We start from the raw sequence: 20311 nt of genomic DNA on the forward strand, positions 1-20311 counted from the left end.
AGGTGGGAAAGCATCACATCTCATTTTTATTTCATTACCTTGCATTTTATCTTAGTTTTCATTTGTGCGCGAATTAAAATAGTTATTGGATGTGTGCCAAAGCTTTGAATTAAAAGCACATGTTCCTGTGAATCTAATTTCTGTCTAGTCTAGCCCAGTCATTATACCCTGGAGAATAATATGTAAAGTCTGTCTAAGTTCCTTCTACTGAATTCACATTTTTCCATACTGAATATTTTCATAAATTTCTTCAGAAATCTACCCTTGTTTGTTATTTTTTTCCCTTCTAGAACTCCCTGGTACATTCTCACTGTTATGAATCAAGTTCCTTTTCCTACTTATGTGCAATATTCTCCACTGAAAGCTGATCACTTCTCCCAAAATTTTAATAAGCTCCACAGTAGCTGATTTTGCTGGAATACAAATGCATGCCGGCATAATCCTCCTCCCTTGCAAATAACCCCTTACTACCACAAACTTACAGTTATTGCCTTACTTCCTCTACTGTCACTATTGGAGTCCCTATAGTGATTGCTCATCTTTTGCTTCTTTGTCCCTTATATTCCTTTTTGTCAAATTCACATGCTTATTTCTTCCAAATGTGTCTTCTGCACTCTGCATGTCTTATAATTCAATACTCTTTCATTTTTGTCTATATCTGTAAGGCCAATTATGTTTCAAGGTAATATGGATAGCATAGCCATTATGATAAAAAGCTATTGTTCCCAACTATTATACATGACAGCTTTTTTTAAATGTATATTTCCAACTGTTGTGTTACATGCACACAATAATGTTTGGTAGGCAAGTATTTTATACAGTGGTTTCTTCTCATCTCCATTTTAACTTGTATCACATTTTCAAGACTTTTTGTTTTAATGAAAACTCTCAAACAAACAAAAAAAAAATACATTTTCAGAACACCCCATCCCCTTTTAACTTAGAACAAACACAGAAAACTATGTGCATCTTCAAAAAAATGAAGTTTAACCCACCAGATAGGAACAATTATCCCAAATCAACAGCTATACCCACAGGCATTACCTAACCTAAAATTAAGGTTATCTATGCTTAGGTGCATATTATGGCCTTTGTTTCCACTTACACTGATTGGTATCTGTTCTTCTCTCATCTCTATTCCCATCCCAGATGTGAAAAACAGTATGTATACTTTCAGAAAACATTAAATATTGGCTCTAAGAAAAAGTACACAGGTTGTCTTTAAATAAAACTAAAATATACACTATTTTAGGGATGTTGCTATCTCTTATTCACTTCCAATAATTTAAAACTTTATTTTTCACTGAACTGCTTGAACTTGTACTTTAAATTTTGCATTTCCCTGAGCAAAGAATGCTCATACCTCTCAAGATTAATGCCTTCACCTGCAGTCTCGTCTCCATGAAAATGTAGTCAACATTGAGAAAAAGATGCATGAAGGAATGTTTGTCAGTTTCATAACAAAATGTATAACTGCCTTCAGTTACAGACTTCTTGACCTCCACTGAACATTTGCTACTGGGAAACAAGCAAGCTAATATCACTGCATATGCTTGAAACTTAGCAGTTCTCATGGCTTTCATCATTTTGTCTTGTTTTTCAAGCATACTTGCTTCCAAAAAAAAATGCTTATAGTTTAAGCCAAGAGCATTAATCTTGGCATCAACCTTTGCAAAAATAAGAGAAAATGTCTCAGCTCTCTCTCTCTCTCTCTCTCTCTATATATATATATATATATATATAAATATCACCAGTGTTCTTTTAAATCCCAAACCCCACCCCAACTGCTCAAGAACATGGCATATTCACTTAAACTTGCTTTTGCCCAGCCTTTCTTCTCTTATTACAATGTAAAGCCTATATTTATTACAACTAAAAAGTACCTGTTTATTATCTTTAACACATACAATAATCACTGAAAAGACTCCCAACCTCATTTAAGATACCTTGGCTGCATACTACACAAAATATTTGACTATATAACATGCAGTTTATATAATGAAATGTTGTATTTAAATACTATTAAGAACAAAAATATTGTTTTACTTAGTTATTTTTTTTTCATTTTAGTGTTGTGCTAAACATTAATGCTATAAAGTGGGTTTATGCTTTCTAGCCCACCCACAAGTATAACAAGTCAACAAAAGTAAAATCTTTCTTACCACTTTTTTTCTTGCAAAGCCATAGTTCACAAATATGATTGGTGCTTTATAATCTCATGTTTATTCACTAATTTCAGTGTTGCTGGTCTTTTTCATGTTCATATCCATGTCTCAACACCAGACTCTGGTTCAAATCCAAGTATGTATGTATTTATAGACCAAACATATATTAAAGTAGGCATTTTTAGAACACACCATATGTAAGTTATGTTTTAAGGAGAAGGGAATAGTTTGTTATTTTGTTGCTCCTTGCAAAATGTTTGTAGGGCCACTAGATGGTGCTAAATAGATTAGCTTTTGCAGAAGTATTTCTTTCATCAAAGGAAAGTTTCATTTCATTTTTTACTTATTTAGTATTTTTTAATTCATTCATGCATTTCACCAAAATTGAACACAGCTTTAAAAGTGAATGGTTATTTATAATAAGATTATGTGATTTAGTAATGTATTGGCACATATCTTTACATTTTTATCATGTAAAACATAAAATGTTAACATCGGGTTAAAAGCACTAAAGCACTTTTTTTCACTTTTTCTCTATTACAAGTTGATTGCTTAGCAAAGGTGATTTCTTAATTGAAATAATGTGCTCTATAAAAGGTGTTAGCTTTGGCAGCAGCCCACATCATGAAGTAGGAGAAATGAAAACGTACTGTGTATTTGGAGGCGTTTATGTGAACTGTTTGTGGCTTGTGGATTAAACTTCTGTTTCCTGTGGCAGCTTCGGTTCTATGCTTTATTGTTTTACCTTCTGGGTCATCATACTGTCTAATTTCTAGGTTGTTTATCGTGTTGGTGACCGGGTTACTTTATTCATTTATAGTTTTTGTTGCTAGCCTTATGGAAGGTGAAACGAGCATGGAAGGTGACGACAGGACCAACAAGGAAGAGGTTGGTCAAACCAGGAAATTGATTGGGCAATTGTCCCAATTGATAGATCTTTTGACTCTATTGAGCAAATCAATGGTTGACTGTATTAACAGGGCGTTCGAGGGGAGGAACCAGAAAGTAAATGGCCAGCAAAAATGGCGCGAAGATGGGCGCAATGGTGGTGCATCTAATTCTTGTAGTTCTGCTTCAAATAACACTAATTTTTACAACACACCAAGGATTTTGGCAGGAAGAGGGGAAACTAATAGCAGTGGAAGAAGTGAACAAGTGGATATGCAACAAAATCTGCCGGTTCGCCAGCTGGCAATAGACAAAGTGAATCTGCAATGGATTTCCATAACTGGCTGAAGGTTAGTTTTTTGTCAGATTTTAAAAACAAAACAGCCAGATCTGAACCAGTTTCTGAAAGCTATAGAGTGAAACTGGTCAGGTTTGAAAAACTGCTCTACAAATATAAATAATTGGACATTGAAAATGCCTATTTAACTGAATGCATTTCTGAAAATATAGTCCCCAAGGGACTAAGAATTTTTAAATTTCCCAATAATGTTGTGTTTGGTAGTAATATGTATAAAGAACTTGTAGAAATTTACAACAGATGTGGGCTTGATGTATTAAGATTATGATAGTAGAAAACAATAGAGTAAAAGATGAATTGTTAAAGGAAGTAGAAATGTTAAATGAATGTATAAAAGATGATTTGGTTCACACCATTCCTGAGGAAAGAGTGAAGTATGATAACATTAGGAGGGGCATAGAGGGACAGTGCAATGAATTAATTAAACTTAAAGTTAAAAAACTTCAAAGGGACTTAACTGAGTATAAGAATGATAGTGTATACCCTAAACCTAAGGTAGGAGGGAGGCAATGGGAATGGAGGAACACTGAGGCAGGAAAAGAAAATGAAAATGTGAGGGTCAGTGAACACGTGATAGATTTGGATGATTTTAGAGATGACTTTTGTGAGGAACAACCTTTAAGGAGATCTGAAAGGTTAAAGAATAGGGATGGATACCAAAATGAAAGACAGGACTTGAATTTTCGAGGGGAAGCAAGAAGGGGGAGGATGAGGTACTGAATATGGTTAGTACCAACCACCCCGACTTAGAGATTTCAGACATTGTTCAAGATGAAATTAACCCTTTTAAATTTATTAAGCATGATTTTAGTATTTATAATTTTAGTTATATCATTTTAACAAATGAACATTATAGTTTACTAAGTAAGGGTATCAGATTGATTCCTTGGAACAGAGGAGATCTTGCTAGAACATTAGTGGATGTAAAATAATTTACTAGAAAAATTAATTATTAAACCATTTTTAGTCAGAATATTAAATATGAACCAACAAGAATGACTACGAGAAGTGTATTTAATTCCCCCCTACACCCCCAGATAAAAAAAAAACTTGGAAAATATAATAGAAAGAGGGGTTAGGATAGTTTTAATAAGGTAAAATACAAAAATAACCTGAACCCACTTGAAAGTAAGACCTTAAAAGAAATTAGGGGTGACAAAAATCTAAGAATTATGAAACCAGACAAGGGTGGCGGAATGGTTCTTATGGAATATATGACTTATGAGGGGAAAAATGAATGAAAGTTTGAGGGATCCTGACAAATATTCCAACGTGTCTATAAATGAAATCAATATAGCGTACAGACGTATAGATATGGTACTAGAGGAATTATTGGTAGATGGTTTAATAGACAGTAAGACATATGGTTACTTAAAAGTGGAGAAGCCAAGAATACCCACCATGTTCGGGATTCCGAAAATACATAAGGATGAAATGAATCCACCCTTGCGACCAATAGTTCGGCTGAAGGATCTTAAAACCTTACCACTTCCTAAGTTTATAGATGGGATATTGAAGGCAATATGGGTAAAAAGGTGTAATATATTAAAAGACTCTTGGGATTTTTTAAGAGGTTTAAAACAGGATTTATGGAAAGAGCATCTAAGATTTCTGACTATAGATGTAGTAGACTTGTTTTCAAGCACACCCCACGAACAAGGATTAAAATTACTGGAAGAAATAGTGTTTGAAGACAACACTTTAAGTCATAATGAATGTACAGTAATTATGCAGTTGATTGATCTGGTTCTAAAGTATAACTTCATTTATTTTAAGGGAGAATACTTTCACCAGATAAAGGGAGTAGCAATGGGGGCAGCCTGTTCCCCTACATATGCGAATTTGGTATTGGCTAAATGGGAAGAGAAATTTGTTTTACAATCACAATATAAGAGGTGTTGGATAATAATATAAGAGATTTTTGGGCGACATTTGTATTCTTTGGGCGGCACCGAGTGAACAGGTACCAGTATTTATTGATTTTTTTTAAATACAAATACAGATTTTTTAGAATTCACTTATTCCTTGAGTGAAGATACCCTAGAATTCTTGGACATAGAAATATATAAAAAAGACAATACAATTCAGTCCAAGGTTTATAGGAAAAAGACCTATGTGAACTCTTACCTACATTATAAGAGTGCTCATCCTATGTATTATAAAAAAAATAGTAAAAGGCCAGTATATTAGGTCATGTAGGATGACTTCAAATGATGATGACTTTATGGAAGAAATGAATATTCTTAGAAAAATGTTTAAGAATAGAAGTTATCCTGACTGGTTAATAGAAAAGACGGAGATAGAGGTGATGGAGGGTAGGAAGAGTAAATTTAAACCTATATTGGGTATAGATGCTACTGAAAAGCAAGTAAATACAAGAAAGGTGGATGAGAGTTTCAGTAATGCATTGGTATTAGAGTACAATGCCAGTTCAAGGATAGTGAGAGAAATAGTTGAAAATGAATGGAATGGATTCATAGCTTTCACTGATTTGGACAACATTTTGAAAAGTAATTTAAAAGTAGTATACAAAAATTCCAATAACCTCAAAAAACTATTGGAAGGTAATGCAGATACCTGATATTCTAATAGGAGAATAAGGAAAGGAACATTTAAATGTGGTCATTGTTCACAATGTACCTATGTTATAAACAAATAAGTTTTTATAGAAGGTAGAAACATAAAGCTAGAAAGTAGGGACTTTAATAATTGTGATTCTAAAGGCTTGGTATACCTGGCATTGTGTAAGACATGCCAAGGTTTTTATGTTGGAAAAACAGAAAGGAAACTAAAAAGGAGAATATACGAGCATATATATGACATACAGGTAAAAAAGGAAACAAATGCACTGTATAAGCATACTAAGGAATGCCCGGAGGCACAATTTACATTTTATGTTATTGAGAGAGTAGACATAGATAAAAGGGGAGGGCTGTGGGAAGAAAGAATAGAATATAGGCAGTTGTATTGGCAACTAATACTAGGGGCAAACAAAGCCCCTGGTCTTAATGAAAATATTTCAGTAGCCCCCCTTTTGAAAATAAGATCAGCCAAATTGTAATATGTGTCTAATAGGAATTAGAAGAAAGTTGCTCAAACCTTATAAAGTGTCCTAAATGCTTTATAAACTCTCTACATACGTTTAACTAAACATCTTTTTTGTTAAGTAATTTTTATTACAATGTTCATTTGAATGCAATTTTAATAACATGGTTTTTAATAAGTTTTTTAATTAAACAGTAATATGTTAATTATGTATTTTTAACATATGTATGTATTTATAGACCAAACATATATTAAAGTAGGCATTTTTAGAACACACTCTATGTAAGTTATGTTTTAACGAAAAGGGAATGGTTTGTTATTTTGTTGTTCCTTGCAAAATCTTTGTATGGCGCTAAATGGATAAGTTTTTGCAGAAGTATTTATTTCATCAAAGGAAAGTTTAATTTCCTTTTTTACTTATTTAGTATTTTTTAATTCATTCATGCATTTTACCAAAACTGAACACAGTTTTAAAAGTGAATAGTTATTTATAATACGATTATGTGATTTAGCAATGTATTGGCACACATCTTTAATTTTTTATCATGTAAAACATAAAATGTTAACATCAGGTTAAAAGCACAAAAGCACTTTTTTTCACTTTTTCTCAATTACAAGTTGATTGCTTAGCAAAGGTGATTTCTTAATTGAAATAATGTGCTCTGTAAAATGTGTTAGCTTTGGAAGCAGCCCACGTCTGATGAAGTAGGAGAAACGAAAACGTACTGTGTATTTGGAGGCGTTTATGTGAACTGTTTGTGGCTTGTGGATTAAACCTGTTTCCTGTGGCAGCTTCGGTTCTATGCTTTATTGTTTTACCTTCTGGGTCATCACACTGTCTAATTTCTAGGTTGTTTATCGTGTTGGTGACTGGGTTACTTTATTCATTTATAGTTCAAATCCAAGTAGTCCTGATTCTTCTAGCCAAGTCCTGTGCTTTTTTGCATCTGTCAAGCATTTACCTTTGGAACATTGGAAAGGGTTTCACTGGCAAAGTCTCTCTAGGAACTTTCTTTTTGGAAGAATGAGAAGTAGCGTCCCCTTCTGTTTGATGCTTCACTTTTTGTTGGGAAAACTTTTTTTTCGGTTCCTATCAGAAGAGCGAATGCTTAAAATAGTGAACACTCTTCTATCAAACTTTAAAGGATGAAACCTGAAAATGACGAAGGCATGGAACATTGATTTTTTTCCCAGGGAAAAATCACTGGGCCGTTCTCTGGATTTTGCTGTTTTCTCCACTGTGGTGCGATCTCTGAGTTGGTATATTTAAGTTGGGGGTGTGTGTGGGGGTTGCCTGTACATTTTTTATTTTTTTTTGAGGGATCAGCGATTTTTTACCCTGGGAAAAATTTGCTGATCCATTCTTTCAATATGTTAAGGTTTCACATTTTTAAATTCGCTAGAAGAGCTTTCGCTATTCTGATGTAGACCCACTTTTTTATTTTCTCCTTAGCCTGTTCTGCACCAAAAATATCTTTGATCCTCCAGAAAAAAATATTCAGAAGACAGCTAGATACAGCAGCTTGAATCTCATACCTGCCTCTTGACATTCCCTGAGTGCTGGGATAAATTTGCTTCTCTTCTGCCTGGTGTACAGTGAAAAATGATTTTCCACAAACATTGTGGTTTCCAATTTCTAATACTTTTTTCTTCTGCCACAGTTTTGTCAGGATCAACTCTTTCTGTTGGTATGATTGTATCTTTATTAATAAAGATCTTGGCTGCTTTCTCATGGCCAGGTTTGGAGCATGCACTCAATGTTCCATTCCGGCTAACAAATCCTGATTTATAAACCAGTCCAGTTGCTTATTTTTGCTTTCATATAATTAATAATATCTGTTCCTTCCTTTTCTCTGTTACAGCAGAACATCTCAGGCTTTCTACACATGCTCTGTCTTCTAATGGTACTATTTTTTGAAACTCCTCTTCTTAAGAAGTCTCATACTCTGCCAGACTTTTATTCATTTCAGCTTCTGATTTTTGCAGTTTTATCAATTCATGCAAATTGCTAGTTAAAGCGTATTTTATTTTCCAGACTTTTGCTATTTAAGTTGGCATACTCCTGTTTTATTTATTTTGATCACCTCTGAGTACATTTGATTTATTTGTTCCTCTAAAATACTAGAAGCCATCTCTTATACCAAAGCTGAAGCTTGAAATGCTTTTTTGTTGAACAGCTGCAGGATTCTTCTTGGTCAGTGTTGTATCGTCACCCTTTGTAGTTAATTTTCTTTTACGCTCTCTAAATTTCTTTTTTGCTGGCATCCAGGCAGTGTACTTATTAGCCAGTAACTGAATTTTACTTAAGCTGGCAGAATTATTAGCTCTTAATTTTCAGTTTCTTTTTTCATACTGGCAGAGCTGAAATAAAGCTGTTGATCAGTGTGCAACCATCTTGGACGTCCCCTCAGATATTAGGTTTTTGATGTAAGATATGGACTAAAGGACAGGTTGGGTGGGCAAAACACTTTGTGTTTGCTTTTGTTTGTAAAACAGCTAATAAGTGGAACAAAGTATCTGGGACTGGCATGAGGTTAAAACTCAAATGCCACAGTTAAGCAGTAAAACAAAATGCAGAGATTTTTGTATTTGTGCACATGCCCATAGTGTATTAGATTGTATAGTTAAATAAAACATGCATATTTCTTGCTGATTTCTGCAGTTTTCACTATGTTTATTTAGTGCTATTTGCTCCTTTATGAATTATCATATGTTCACAGAAAACAAAAAGGGAAGGATTAATTTAAGACACTGTGTTATAACACACATGCAGCAAGTGAAGAAGAATGTATTATGGAAGTGTGGGAAATATAATGAAATGTTATTGAAGTTTGCAGTGTCCTGCTAACATCTTTCATTTTCTTTCAGTTTTCTGTTTGGACACATTAAGTCAATCAACAAATATTTGAATGGTCCCGGACTTTCACATGACAAATTACTTGAATGGTAAGTTTATAATATCTAAATACCAAAATGAAAAATAAAGAAATCTAAACTCAAAACTAAGCAGTTCTTTTTCCTTATAAATGCTGTTTTCATTGTCAGTCACTAAAGTTTGATTAAGGGTTTTTGATTAATTTTTGAATATTTATATTGTGCTATAAAGCGGACCCACCATGTACTGAAAATTCATGTATAAATCTAAAGAAACAGAACTGTTCTTCACATAATGCAAATATGTAAATATAATGCCATAGCATAACCTAAAAAACAGAATACAGAACAGTCAGAATGTAAAATGACAACTTTATAGAAACAAGTATAATTCAGAATATTGCTGGTGGAAAGAAAAGCATTCAGTTGTTTAAAATAAAGAAATTAAGATGGGGAGACCACCTCCTCAAAGAGATTGGTTACTGCTGGAGTCCCTCAGTGCTGTTTGCTGGATCTGCTCCTTTTTGGCATCTAATTCTCAAAAGTCAAGGCCAATGTTAAATTGCCTATGGCTGACCAAGTTTGCAGATGATTGCAATCTAGAAACAGTCACAAAATCCACCCATGACACTAGCATCCTACATGAAGGACTAACACAAAGAAATGACTAGTGAAAAAGCCACAGCTTAAAACTCAGTGCCAAGAAATACATAATAGTACCCTTTGTGAAGTCAGCCTTACTAGGAAATTACCTCATCGATAACAACCCCCCCCCCCCCTAAGAATAGAATCAGTAGTCAGTGATTTGGGTACGTATGTGGATAGTAACATGGCTTGACCAATATGGGTCTGAGGTAGTAAGGAAATGATTCTATGTTGCTCAACTTATAAGCAAGGGCATGGCATCTAGGTCCAAATAATTCATTGTTTCACTGTATTTGGCCCTCATCTGGGCCATCATTGAATATAACGCCCCTTAGGTATTTACCTGACCCAGCACATGCAACAACTGCAATGTTTACAGCTGTTTCTCACAAAGAATACTGGACATAAACAGCATGTTCTGTGCAGATTGCCTCAAAGCCCTATCTCTATACTATGTTGCACACAGACTGTTAAGAGGCGATCTATGCCTGGCATACAAGGCATCCTTGGAAGTCACTCTGATGGACATTTTGCATATCTGCAAAAATGAAGAGCATAAGAATTACTTGATCTAAACATTTAAACTTTGCCTGCAGCATAAATAGGACACTTTGGAGTGAGAGATGTGTCTCAAGAGAAGTCTCTTTTTCCAAAACAGGCTTTTCATTCATGTGAAGCAGAGCTGTTCCCTAACTGTATTCATGAAAAACCTGGACTAATGCATGGAAAATCAGAAATACACCCAGGGTATAGCACCTATGTCTCTAATGGACAGAGGCAGCCTCTACATCTTGCCCTAGCATACTTATACTCCTTAAAATAACCTCTAGGTCACATAAACTTACAGGATGGAATTGGGATGATTGGCTAGGCTTATAAAGACCCCAGTGGTCATTAGCCTAGTATACACCTATGAACTCACCACAGCATGGCATCTATTTAACAGCCATCCAAATAAAACAATTTTACATGTTAACTAAAGGATATGTACAAAAACTAGGGCTTGGAAAAGCCTAAACCAAAATTCATGAACCACATCGCTTTTCTTTGTATGTCACCTTAAGTCATCTTACTATGTAAGGATACTGGAACTATCATTTATGTAATTCCACACTGGGGGGGGGCCTCTTGCTGCAGTTGGAGCCTCTTCTCCAAGAAACAGCTGTTCCACCTGAAGAGGAGTGGGGACATCAGTAGTCATTTAGGAAGAAGGATACCTACCACCTACCTGTCGGAGCTTCCTCTACACTGCTCTCTTAGCTCCATATGTTCCAAGCCCAACGCTCCACGCCAGCATGACTGACAGCCTAGCCTCCCCAGTCCCCAGTGTTTGTTGAGGAGGTAAAAAACTGAAATCTTTGGGACAACAGAAAATTTCTCTTTAACTCCTAAGGTAATAACCCTCCATGGATCAGCAGATGCTTAACCCTGCCTATAATAACTACTTTCTCCTTTTACAAAGGGAATGTTGTGCTTTAAGATGGCCTGTTTTTTTTTTTTTTTGTTCTTTTTTTGAACCCCCCCCCAGATCCTCGTAATCACACTGCTATTCAGTGTCCCACATCAATGCCATGTGTGGATCCTAAGGGGGTCCTGGGGATCTTGGCTGTCCATACTTTGCTAATGTATGTGTGGGGGTTATGACTTCCTTTTTTTCCCCACTCTTGCACTTATTGACTACATTTGAGGGCAAGTACCCTCTTTAAATCACTCCTCCCCTTATGGAGCATCACTGAATAATGCCCTCCCCCTCAGGATAGGCATACTCATCCCTTAATGCTGCTGCATTAGTTGCCTGAGCTGTTAATTAAATATGGGTCGGCTAAGCCATAGTTAGGGTGTTATCTGTCAATGCCAATGGAGCAGCCTGGGATTTTGTGTACCTTGAAGTAAGTCATGCTATGGCCTTTCCTGTAAGTGAGGCATTTAGTAACAGTGCTATTTGGTAGGGAGTCCTGTCATTAGTGTGAAACCAGTGTTACTTTTTGATGTGTATTGTTTTGGGGCCTGTGGTATAATCAGTGGATAAAGTATCAATGTAACTTTTTCCATTTCTGTTATCAAGGCAATGCCCACAGCACCTACTGAAAATAGAAGAAGTTCCCCGATTTCCTGGTCAAATTTCGTCTAGTAGTATAAATAACCCCTTGAGTGTCCCCTAAAATTACACTAGCGGAGTTAACCTCATCATCAAAGGAAGACCCTCACTGGGATCAGTCTGGACCCATGTTTCACATTAAGAAACCAGATTCTGCACCGAAAGCTGGAAAACTGGCATTTAGTAATACTAAGTGACTGCTGAATTACTTGGATGTCTGCAATAGACAGATATCTTACATACCCTGAGTACAGTTTATGTAACACCAGGACTGACCTAAACATAACAAAATGTTTTTACTGCCTAGTTCAGTATATATCCAAATGTGCCTATAAAAGCAGTAGCATTTTTAGTGAGTATCTCTAAATCATCATGTACTTCCGCGGTGGTGCAGTGGTTGCGTTGTTGCCTCACAGCAAGAGGTTCTCCCATTCGATTCTCGGCTTGGGTTGGGAGTGCCTTCTGTGTGGAGTCTGCATGTCCTCCCCGTGGTCGAGTGGGTGTTTGAAAGACATGCGTTGAATGGGCATGCCTTTGTTGAAGGTTGGGCATCGGGCTGGCAACTCGACACCATAAAAAAAAAACTGCCGCCAATCATTAGCGGACCGGAGTTCCGCTGTGGCAGCCCCTAACCGGGAAAATCCAAAAGACAAACAACAACATCTCTAGATCATCATGTACGCTATTCAACTTTGTTGTATGTAACATCTGAAAATTGTGAGCTCTGCCCCTTCAGCACCTGCTAGACGCTGTACGTACACCTAAATTAACATTATAGTGCAACATTTTTTGGAGGGGCAATTGCTGCACTCTCGAGGTGCTCCCCTTCATAAGGGTAAGTGGTAGTTCAAGTAGATGTTAAAGGTCCCTCACCGCAGAAATGTTTTATTTAAAACTGTTGCATCAAATAAACATCTGTATTAAAAATAAAACTGGTGTTATATCACATCAAAGACCCACAATACGAAACAGTCATTCAGTTTTTTTTTAAAGTACATAAAGCAAAAAAAGAAACAACCCCCCCCAAAAAATGTATATTATACATATATGTCACTGTACCTTTATACCAGCAATATAACTTATTTGTTTTTCATACGCCCTTTTTATAACAGAACACTGACATTCTCAAATTTTGCAATTGAGCAGTTTTATTTTTTAACAAATAAAAACGTTCCACCAGATTCAAAAGTGTTTTCTAGTTAAGGCAAAAAATGCATTGCTGAATCTCAACCATTCTGGGAATACCTGTGATCTCTGTTCTTGTGACAAAAGACTGCACAAACTATTTTTGAATTCAGGGTCTTGTAGTTCAAGGACCTATGACATCCCAAATATGTTTTTTACTATAAAAACAATATGCCATGTACTATTTTAATTCACCACACCCTACCTATTTTTCTAAAAACAATGTCCTTATATCCAGCACATTTAAGTTAGCCCCAACACCATGTGGTACTCACTGATGACAATGTTTCCTTAAAATAACTGTATTTAAAAAGTAAATGCTATATTGTTTCCTCTGCTGCACACCACTTCGTTACACATTTTTTCACATTTACATTATACTTCAAAGTTCCTTTCTTTTTTGTCCTTTTCATATACGATAAATTATTATCAACAGGCTTATTTTCAGAGAGAACCATCCTTTCATTTATTACTTTTAAGATATTAACCTTTTAATTTTTTTCTGGCCAAAAGATTAAAAAGTTGTGCATTTTTCATTATAGATCATTCCCCTTTCAAAATATCTTACCTGCTAAAAAGCATTTTTTGCCACTTCATATGCTTTATTTAGTGTTTAGTAGCATGAAAAGGCCTAACATCAAATAACAAATAATGACTTTGTTAAAGAAAACTATAAAAATAAAAAAATATTTGACAATCAGTGGCTATAGATGATACAAATGAATATTAGTAACAGGTTAGCACATTGAGGTAGGTATAGTTTACATGATATACTGACGGTGAACTAATACAGCAATAAAGTCGTGGTGATTTGGGGGTACATTACAACGTAGTCCTTAACCTTCTTCCCATCCTGTTCTTTGTTTGCTGTGCCCACCCCCCCCATCTCGTATTACAAATAAAAACGTAAAGCAATGTAGTGTATAGGCCTGATTCCAAAAGACTTGCTCGCAGTGTAAATGATCACTTTCACTGAGAGCATGTGAGCTGGAATCTAGCCCATGGTGTAAGCCTTTTTATATACTGGCTTTACACTGAATTAAGTCACTTATGCTGAGAACATGTCTTTCAGAATCAGGGCAGACTTACACTGAGAGCAACTCTTTTGGAATATGACCCTATATGTTGGATAATACAGATGGAGAGTAAACATTGCCATTTTACTATAGTGATAGATAAACAGTTCATTTTTGAGTTTTATATTGTGTCTTAAAGTTCGTGGTTGACTCTGTGATTTCAGTACTAGGATTATGTGAGAGCTCCATGATGTTGATTGCTTCCTTAATGCCCCTATGAGATCCAGGATATAAAACCTCTGTCCACACCATATATATTTATATATCTATAGCTCTATGTACACACACACACACACTTTTATATATATATATATATATATATATATATATATATATATATATATATATATATATATATATATATATATCTTATATGTAAAACTGCATGCATTGATAGCTTCTTTTTAGAGCTGAACAAAACAATTTGTAATCTTCATGTAAGCAGTTCAAAATAAGCATTTTTTGTCATTTGATCAGACCCACTGCAATGAAAAAGACTACCAGAGGGATTCAATAGAGCTTGCACTATAATTTTTACAGTGTGCGTGTCGTGGCATAATGTGATGGACGCAAAAAGTTTTAGATTTAGTAAACTCCGTTTAGCAGTTTGCAGCAGCTCAAACTCATGTGCAAATGCTGAAACTTTTGTGGCATGCAAATTACAGCTTAATTAGCTGACTTTTATGCTAATGAAGCAAATCAACATGGTAGAGAGATTCAAGAACCTCTATAGCAACTGTGTAGACTCCATGTTCATGCTGGCTATGTATTTCAAAACTTTCTGAATACAGCCACGTAGAGGAGTCTACACAGAAACAAAAGCAAGTTAAAAGCTCTTAAATTTGTACAGAACTGACCTTAATATGTAACATCACAGATATTATGACTTAATTACACATTGTGGATGCTAGAAAATCAGAGTAACAAATATAAAATTACCTTTTTAAGTGCCATGATATAAATGCAGCTTCACTCCCCCACCCCAAATGAAGAATATACTTGTAGTAATGCAGGCTGCTAAAATATTTAAACATCATGAAACAGACTGTTATACTGTCAGAACACCACTCACAGTAGCCAAACCTGGAACAAAATTGTAGCCCAAACTTTAATCTTCCACAACCAGTATCAACAGATGTACAAATACTCCAAGTACAGAAAAAAAGTCAAGCGCTTTCGTCGTGAGACTTCATCAGAACTAAATAAAAATTAATAACCCATCCCTTTTAGATGGAAAATAAAGCAATTATCCCCAATTAAATTAATCAATCAGTTGTTTTAAAGCTACAATACTCAATAATGGAAAAACAATAATCTAAACACATAAGCTTGTAAATCTAAAAATTCATATTTAAAAATTCATTAGTGCATACCCTATCTACTAAAAATAAAAATGTTCTATCCATCAAATACAAAAGTTAAAATTGTTAATAAACATATTTGTAAAAGATAGTGCAAACTGTATGGTTAAAGAGGCACTAAATAGTATAGTACCTGTTAAAGTTTAGTTGCCCTATAATTTAACTCAGGTCTAATACAAATGTGATCATTAATTCCGGGAGCAACATTGGCATTTAATTTGAGTTGCCATCTCATCTCAGCCCTTAACAATTTGTTTGTCCAGTCACCCCCCTCTAATGTGTTTGCTAATCACCTCTAAAATGCCAAATAGAAAAAAGTGATCTGGGTTCCCTTTAATATGTCTGAATAATGCATTATTCTTGTCACCCTTTGAAATGTTGTATAGGTGTTCATAAATTCTCCTCCGCAACCTCCTTTCAGTCTTGCCTATGTAAAAACAACCACAAACCTAACAAACAGCAACATAAACTATTCCATTGGTGGTACAGGATCCTGTCGCTAAACTCACTTCTGTATAATTGGAACCTAAACTGACTGTTGGCTTAGCAATAGTATATTTACAATAGTCACAAGCCCCACATTTTATAGTTCCCTTGCTTGTCTTGTTTTTACCCACAACAGGATGTTCCAATAAGGTTTTTAAATTTCTATTTGTTCTGTAGGAGAAAGTTGGTTCTTCACCCAGAATTGCCATCAAGTCCTGGTTACTTTTGAACAGAATCCAGTTCTTTTTGATAATATTTCTAACCACACACAAAGTCTCCCCGTGTGTTAATACCATGGAATATGAAAAATCAGTGGTTAGCAGATGATTAGGTCCAACCACCTTGTCCTGTTTAACACCAAGTAGTAGTTTGTATCTAGAACCCCACTCATTAGTAACCTGTTCACTAATACTTTTAACAAACTCCAGTGGGTATCCCCTACCTACAAGCGTACTGGTCAGTTGGTCCATCTCAGATTTTACCAGCTCAAAGTTAGAACATATTATAACTACCCGGACCATCTGACCTTTTACTATATTCCTTTTTACAAACAGTGGGTGGCTACTCCAAAACTCTAAGTAATTGTTAGAAAAAGTGGGTTTACGGTACACACACGATTGGAAACAGTTTTGACTTAAATCTTTCCAAAGTTGAACGTCCAAATAGTTAATAATAGGGTTGCCACTGTTACCTGTAAACTTAAAATAATCACAAATCCCATTAATGTAGTTTAAAAAGTTGGTGTGCATATCCTCCACCTTCCAAAGAATAAAAAGGTCATCCAAGAACTTCAGGTACAACACCCAAGAGTCCTTGAAGGGACTGTTCATAATAAACATGTTTTCCCAACGATACATAACTAAATTGGCAAATAATGGGGCGCAACTATTGCCCATTGCTACCCCATTAAACTGGCAGAAAACTCACCACCAAAACTAAAAAAGTTATTCTTTAAAATAACTTCCATAAGTTCCATAATAAAGTTAACCAAAGTATTACTCAAGTTGGTTTTCTCAACCAACACTTCATGAAAAAATTCCAGTCCCCTGTCATGTGGTATTGATGTAAATAAGTCCATAATGTCAGTGGTTGAAAAATTCACCTCCGTGCTATAATATTCCTTCTTTATCCTACCCAGGAAATCCCAAGAGTCTAATAGCAGGTGTTCGATAGGGGCTAAGGCCTTCCTGACCACCCGGTCGACAGCACTCCCAGTGGGTATGTAATGCTGTTTTGACAGGAGATAATGAGTCTTTATGGGGGTTCTAAAATATTTTTATGAGTCTTCAATTTCCCAAAGGCTACAGGAATAGTTGGGTTTTCATTATTCAAAAAAAGAAAAGTCTCCTCGTTAATAGCTCCTTGAAACAAGGAGTCCTCAAGTAATAATCTAATTTTCCTGTATGAAATATTTATTTTATTAATTGACACACACTGATACTTCTTTTCATCCTATAACATACCAGAAACCCTATCACTGTAGTCCTCAATATTGACTATAACCATCCCCCCACCTTTATCTGGCTTCATAAATCTCAAACTGGAATTACACCTAATTTCTCTTAATAAGTCATTCTCTTCTTTAGTTAGGTTGAATTGTGTAGGTCTGTGTTGTTGTGGTACTTGGTATATTTCTTGGGAACATATCTTTTCAAATGTACCAATAAGGGGATGCAATGGTGGGTTATAACAACTTCTCTTTTTTAACATGTCCCTTCCTCCACAGGTGGGGTGGTCCTTAAATAGGAACTTCAAATTAATCTTCCTAGCATAAAGTTTAAGTTCTGTTAATGTAGAGCTAACATCTTCTTTTTTAGAGGGGACAAATTTTATTCCCTTCATAAGAAGCAGAAAAAAATCTTTAGTAATTACAGTACCCGCATAATTAAAAATATTGAACCCCTGGTATGTGTAAAGAAGACCCCCATAGGAGGTGGTAATCTCTTCCCTTTCTACCACCCGTTCATTGGCACTCTTATACACCATTTTTTGTTTCTGGACTGTTATACTGTAATGTAAGCATATGCGGTTTGTAGCTGATGGATTACAGTCCCATTTTATTAAAACATGTGTTCCTCTGTGCAGATAAATAGGCAAAGTAATATCTTCCCTTGTGTTAACAATGTTGGGCTCCCATGCAGTGTTCCTGCCTACACAGTTACTAACCATGTAAATTCTGGGCTGTCAGCATGGTTGTTGTGTCTTTTGGCTTTTCCCGGTTAGGGGTCGCCACAGCAGGACTCCGGTCCGTTAATGATTGCTAGTTGATTTTTATGTGCCAAGTTACCAGCCCTGATGCACAACCTTCAACGAAGGTACGTCCATTCACGCACGTCTCCACGTAGAAGACACTCTAGCTGAGAATCGAACCGGACAGCATCTTACTGTGAGAAAGCTGTAAATGAAGTCAAAACTCATTAGAACTGTTGAATCTAAAAAAAGAATAATCATGTAGGGATTTTCACTTCGTGTAGGCACTTCCACAGTGTTCATGTTGAATATATGGTGTGACAGCTCTCTACTCTGGGTCAGTAATCAAGGAGCCTCAACTCTCACCATTGACACTGGTGAGGGGTGGCCACTAGCAGCAAAAATGGATACACACAGTATTTTCAGATGCAGCTGTCTGCACCAAGCACAGTTTCCCTTAAAAGTACACAGAGAGTACTCCAGACCCATGGCTGGACTCTCTGTCTCTAGGCCCCAAACAAGACTCCACACTGACTACTTTGGAGCTCTGTGTCCCTATTCCAGTAACTGACACAGACACTTGAATATTTACTTTTCACACACATACACATACCTGGGAAAGGCTGGCACAGATTTATCAGCTGTGCCAACTTTGTCTAGACTATAAGATAATTACGTTGCCACCAGTCATCTATTCTAAGGCTGTTACAAGGCTACCCAGTTATACTGAGTAAAATGAATACTAATACAAATGAAAGAGTTTGACCAAAGCAGCAAGGCTTTCAGGAGCAGCCACAGTGTCATTAAAATAAGCATACATACTCTTAACATGTTAAAAGTATTCTCTAAAAGAACAGCCAGAATGAAAGGTATAGAAATATTTAATAAATAACAAAATACAGAATATGAGAATACTGAATACCTAGTTACAGTAAACACCAGAATTTCAATCACAGGAGATGTAAAAAGTAGTACAGTTGGCTAGATTCATACAGATGCAGGAAAAACAGTGCTTAACTAATCTCACTATATTTCCTGACTGATTAAAGAATCACTCTTCCCTTACTAGTGCATGGCAAGATGATAAGTGCTGAGTTGCTTACTCCAGCAAGGCAAGATGAGGTGTGTGGTACCTACCTCATATCATCACACATGGAAAGAGTGAATGCGGACATCAGGAGGGTGTGTCAGGTTACACTTGCAGAGGTGAACATGTAGGGCTGTGAAGGGTGAAAGTACATGTAAGCAGTGCACAATTCCCAAGTTCTGTGTCACCCTCATTCTCTGTCCAGGTTACCTTTTCCTTTTGCCATTGTTTGTGCAGTATGGTGCTTAGCCTGACCATGACAAATAGAGGAGTGAATGGCAGGTTTCTCTGTGTTGTTATGTAACTATGCCTGTGGCAGCATGTGTATGTGTTAGGGCTGGAATATAGATGGCCCTGGGTTTGATAACAGGGTGTGCTACCTTTCCTTCACTTTTTATGGTCCATGTTTGGATGGTATCTCGAGAACAGAGGAAATATCATTTTTTGCCTATGTTTACCTTATTTATGCATAGAACACTAATGAACAAGCAATAGGTGTAATTAATACACGGTAGTTATAGCATAAGCATGTGAATTGATTGTTAATCAACCAATCCAACATGGTGGAGCTATTCAACAATGTATAAAGCATCCATGTAGCTTCCATCCTGTTTTTTACTTTATCCTTCAATACCACTGGAGCAGAGATAAGGAAATTGTATCTGGCACAATGCTAAGGGCTTCTGCAGCTATTCTACGTTTGCATGTGCTAGTGGCTGAAGTCAGTGCTGCTGGTGCTGCTGACAGTAGGCCTAGACCAAAAAGTTGAAGAGTGTTTAGGCCCAGGGTAACTATCCAGGGGCCACATGAGCTGGAGATTGTAGACTGCTACAGGGTGAACAGGGATACATTA

The 20311-nt window shown here is 36.0% G+C and overlaps 1 protein-coding gene across 1 annotated transcript in view; it reads left to right on the forward strand.

The window, feature by feature from the left end:
- LOC122804682 (cholesterol 24-hydroxylase-like) overlaps positions 1–20311 on the forward strand; it is a 491057-nt gene that overhangs the window by 66921 nt on the left and 403825 nt on the right. Inside the window, exon 2 of the mRNA XM_044074688.1 lies at positions 9325–9402. Coding sequence (XP_043930623.1) covers positions 9325–9402 — 78 coding nt within the window. The remainder of the gene's footprint in view (positions 1–9324; positions 9403–20311) is intronic.

This window comes from Protopterus annectens, chromosome 6.part0 (genome assembly GCF_019279795.1).
Source record: "Protopterus annectens isolate FY-2018-M chromosome 6.part0, PAN1.0, whole genome shotgun sequence".
Taxonomy (NCBI): Eukaryota; Metazoa; Chordata; order Ceratodontiformes; family Protopteridae; genus Protopterus; species Protopterus annectens.